The following is a 5,224-nucleotide window of genomic DNA, read 5'->3' as shown; positions in this document are numbered from 1 at the left end:
CACTGAGCCCTCCTTGTTTAGAAAGAAGTACTGTCTTGCTTAGAGAGAAAAACAGGCTCACTGGGATTCTATTCACTCAGCTGTTGTGATAGAATTATTTCTTTGCATCCAGGAAAAATTGATCTTATTGTTGATATTACCTTTGTCTGCACTACATGGAATACTTAAATTTGTTTTACAAGGCTAGTGATTGTTTGTACCCTTCACCTATTATTTCTCTGTTTGTTTTTTTTTTAATCGGGGATCAAACTTAGAACCTTGCACTTGAGAGGTGTGATATACCACTTAGCTAAACCTCCGGCCCTTATTATTTTTATTTTAAAAAATGAATTAGATCAGGATGGTGAAGAAAGAAAAGACAAGGCCATGCTGTCATGAATTTCAAGTAATATATCTCATGCAACAGAAAGGGTGAACATAGCAAACTTATTTTTTAGATCTGTGTTTAATTAAATTTATTATACATTTTTGGTATACAGTATAATTACTTTCATTATTGGGATCTGGTACCTTTACACAACAGGTCTTGGTTCTCAACTTTTCCCCTGTCTCTGCCCTCCCTTCATCCCCTATCCACTCTCCATATACAAACACTTTATTTCCATTTTTTCATATTTTTTTCCCTTATTATCTTTCCCCTACCCTTCCCAATTTCCCTACATCTTTAGTCTTTTTCATCCCATTTAACATTGTAAATTATCTGAATAGGATCTTATGTACTATTATAGTTTTTCACACCAGAGAAACTATTCGGTATTTACATGTGTGAATTATTTATTTCACTTAGGAATGTCCTCAATATGTATCAATTTTCCTATGAATGAATCTAATTTCAAATATTTTATGACTGAGTAGTATTCCATTTTATAGAAAAACAACATCTTCTTTATCCAGTTTCCAACTGCTGGGCAAATGGGCTGTTTCTAAGTTTTAGCTATTACAATCTGTGCTGCTATAATCATAGGTGTGCATATACCACTGTGAATGATTGTTTTAGTTCTTTTGGAAAGATACCAGCAGAGTGATGGCTGAGTCAAGTGGACCTTCTAGTCTCAGCTCTTTGAGGTATCTCCATATTGATTTCAATAGTGGTTGCACCAGTCTGCACTCCCACCAACAGTGGAGAAGGGTTTTGTAATTAAACTTAAATATGAACTACAAACAAAGAAACAAATCAATTCCCTGTCTTCTTATATGGAGTAGAGTATTCTGAGAAAATTTAAAAAGATTTTTATCCAGTTCTAAGAGTGACTTCTTTATATATTCTTGGTTACTGGCAGTAATAACAAAAAGTACATTAAAATCTGTTGTACAAATTCAAGAATAAAAACTAAGATATACCATCCATGATGTATAAAAGAAAAAACCAAGTTTATTGTAATATTATAATATTTAGCAAATGTTGTAATTATTTATACCCACAAACTTTCACATCACAAATAGGAATGTAGCTTTTGGATATCGTAAAATAGATAGCAACCCTTAATTTTTAACTAAAAAGCAACACTAAAGTTTCCTAGACAAGTGATGTGCATTTTGCATGGAAAGTCTCTGAAACAGAGTTAAGCAGAAATAATGGGGAGAATTTACTGGGCACACCTGGCCCCTAGAGTCAGGAAATCACCCATTCTGACCTCAGAGAATCTTAGTCCTTAAGGATATGTCATCCTAGGATCAGAAGAGTAATATTTCCAGACTAATGAGGCCCTTTGGATACTGTATGCTGGAAGGATAAAAAGACCTTGTAAGTCAGCCAGCAAAAACACCTCAGAGCTTCCCTGTTCTTTTCCACAATCATACATAGCCTCCTTCCTGGGATGATTGTACTTGACCAGTGCCCCACTGGCTTAATTATTCTGTTTGTTTTTCTGATATTTCATAATCCATCTTCAATATTCAAGTAAGCTGTTCAACATCATTCATCTTGAAGGAAAATAGAATATGAAATCCCTTGTATTCCCTTCAGAAATGAGGGTAGTTGCTGAATGTAATTTGGAGAAAAAGAAGGTGATGGTATATACAAGTTAATGAGAAGAAAGCCCTCCACATCCCTGCTGTCAGATGCCTCTACCTTGACACATTTCATGTGCAAGATGTGACAAAAGTTACTATAAATTTCAAAATTTGATTCTACTAAAAGTTGAATTGCTACCATTTCCCTCTACGAATATTGCCCTCTTCAAACCTATTTATCTCGCCATTCTTGACACTTTGTGAGGCAGGTCTGAAGATCCTCCTTCATGAATGTCTTTATGAGATGTGAAAAATTAATAAAGAGATTATTTATATCAGTGTCATCCAAGAGGAAGACAATCATAGAAATATTGTCTTCTTTCTTCCTGTACCTTATTCACCAGATCTGACAGTAGAAACATGTTGCTTCCCCTCAAAGTCATAATGACTAGGAAAGTGCAATCACCACAGAATATGCATTCAGCCATGACAGGGTAAATAAACACATATATGGACGCTCTCCAAACTTCTTTTTAAAAAGTGGCAAGAAAATAAGTGCATTTAAAACATGGAATAATATTTTGAGGTCAATTAATGGCTGTGTATCTTTCAGTATTTTTTCAAAAAATTAACATCTGCTGTACTTTTCATCCCTCCTCTTCTGTTTGCACCAATGCTAACCCAGCTGTCATTCTGATGGTCTCCTTCTCTGCCCAAGAACAAGTCCCAACTACTTCAGAGCAGAAAGCTTCCCCTTCTCAAGCTCAATGACTTTGAAATGAATTAGCCATTTTCATTAGTTTACTTACCTACTTTTTTTGGTGGCACCAAGTAGGGGGTTTTATGAGTGAATTCATTCTTAGTGATGTCAGAAACTGATGCTACAGTAACAATGGTTTAAAAATAGATCATTAAATTATCACTGCAGAGGCAAAACTCCAAACTGCCGGATGTCCATGGGATGTTTTTGCCTGATGTAGTCCATTGATTTACAGCCATTGGAGTTTTTATAATATATTGTTTTATCACCATGTCTAAAATAGACCAGCAAATAATGGAAGCTAAAAACAAAACAGGTACTTCAGAATTTTTTTTCTCCTGGGACTGACAGATAATTTAGAACTGCAGCCCCTAATCTTCAACCTGTTCCTGTCCATGTACCTGGTCAGTATCCTAGGAAACCTACTCATCATCCTGGCTGTCAACTTTGACTCTCACCTCCACACCCCCATGTACTTCTTCCTGTACAGCCTGTCCCTTAATGACCTATGTTTAAGCACTTCAATGGTTCTAAAGATGATGATGAATATCCAAACACAGGATCACAGCATTACCCAAACAGGCTGCCTTGCTCAGATATGTTTAGTCTTGGTTTTTATTGGTTTGGAGACTTGTCTCCTTGAAGCAATGGCCTATGACCGCTATGTGGCCATCTGCCATCCCTTTAGATATGCAGTTATCCTGAACATCTGCATGTGTGTTTCACTGACTCTCTTCTCCTTGTTCATTAGCATCATGGATGGACTGCTACACAGGCTGATGATGAAGAGGCTGTCATTCTTCACAGAGCTGAGAATCCCCCACTTTTTTTGTGAGTTTGCCCAAGTTATCAGGCTCACTTGTTCTGACACTTTGGTAGATAACATTGTCATATATATTGCAGTATGCATTTTCGGTGGTGTTCCTGCATTTGGGATCATTTTGCTTTATGTTCACATTGTATCATCTTTGTTGAGAATGCCCTCGCCTAAATGAAAATATAAGGCTTTTTCTACCTATGGCTCTCATCTCTCAGTTGTTGCCTTGTTATATGGGACAGATTTTCAAGTGTACATTAGTTTTGCAGTAACTGACTCAATGCAAAAAGTTTCAATGGCTTCAGTTATGTATTATGTGGTCCCACAAATGGTGAACCCCTTCATCTATAGCCTGAGGAACAAGGACATGAAGGTCACTTTGTGGAAACTTATTGCTAGGGTAGCCTCTCTTCGGTGATATGTTATTTGCTCTGTACTTGTATAGGATAGGTTAAAATTAAAAGGTTCTGGATGAGTCAGAGTGTCCCTACCTAAAATTAGTAAGTAATGTAATGGCCCATTGCAATTTATTTTGGATTAAATCCTAATTTTGCCTTTGTCAAAGTCTCTGATATTTTAAACATAATCACAGTTCTAAGTATTAATTGTTTCTTGGACCTCATGCAGGAAAGCCTGGGCAATGATGCTGGTTATGACAATTACTACTGTGTGTGTGTGTGTGTGTGTGTGTGTGTGTGTGTGTGTGTGTAAACTCTTACTCTATCAATCAAAGCAACCAGTGGTTGTAGGCCACAATTTTTCAATGAAGTCACTCTGCATCATTTGGTTGGAGTCTTTAGAATTATATTCTACCCATAATCCTACTGTGAGCAAAACAAATTCACTTTTATGCCCTGTGAAGTTAAGAATGAGTCCTGATCCCAGAATACTATATCGTTGTAGTTTAAAATTCTACCAATCATATTCAGTTTGATTATATATACAACTGGCATTATAGGATGATATTTGTCCTTTGAGATAGTTAATAAACTCAGACAAATAAGATACTTATCTGTAATGACAAAGACCTAAGAAGCAGGAAATGTGCTAGCAGAGAGTAGGGTGCTTTCAGTCCTGCCTGAAATGGCCTCGTGGTTGCACTTGCTTCCATCTGGGTTCTCAAATGATTGCAGCAAGTGTGTGTATTAGATGTCACAGTCTGATAAGGCACCACAGATATAAAAAAGTGAGTCCTTACTTGGGTGTGTTGATGAGCAACTTTCGTTGGGTCAACCAGACTGCATCTCCATACTACCTTACCTGTTGGCCCTCAATGCATGTTCTAATCCTGTGCTACAGAGTTGTGATTATCTTATTTGATAAATTGGAGAAAGGTAAGCATTTTCAAAGGGGGGGGTTAGATAAATGCTTTTACTCCATTACCTGCGTGGGCCCTAAGTACTTTCTTATCAGACAGACAGAAAGAGAAGATTGTAAAGAAGGAAGCATTGTAATCATGCACATAAGAATTGGCTCAACACTTCCAGTACTGGATCACCAGTATTTGCTTATCTTTTCCATGTAAAGTATCATTTTTATAGAACCATAGTGCATTTTTATCAAGCTTGTACATGCTCTGTGCAATATATTAAATAAATTTGCTTCTGTTTAACCTTGTTAAAGTTCAAAATAAGTGGAAGAATTCCATATCTTTTTGCTACTTGTAATATTGTGTTCAGAATAAACTCTGAGAA

At 36.5% G+C, this 5,224-nt stretch overlaps 1 protein-coding gene across 1 annotated transcript; it reads left to right on the top strand.

Annotated features, from left to right (window-relative positions):
* Nucleotides 1–3,108: 3,108 nt before the first annotated feature.
* Nucleotides 3,109–3,708, top strand: LOC104852003 (olfactory receptor 7G2-like). The gene has a single exon (XM_033757617.1). It carries the CDS (start codon nucleotides 3,109–3,111, stop codon nucleotides 3,706–3,708), a length of 600 nt encoding a protein of 199 aa, XP_033613508.1.
* The last annotated feature ends 1,516 nt before the right edge of the window (nucleotides 3,709–5,224 follow it).

The sequence above is a fragment of the Fukomys damarensis genome, unplaced genomic scaffold (genome assembly GCF_012274545.1).
Source record: "Fukomys damarensis isolate Sample0158 unplaced genomic scaffold, DMR_v1.0_HiC HiC_scaffold_30, whole genome shotgun sequence".
Taxonomy (NCBI): domain Eukaryota; kingdom Metazoa; phylum Chordata; class Mammalia; order Rodentia; family Bathyergidae; genus Fukomys; species Fukomys damarensis.
The sequence above is the reverse complement of the archived record's forward strand: the minus strand, read 5'-3'. Positions and strand labels throughout refer to the sequence as shown.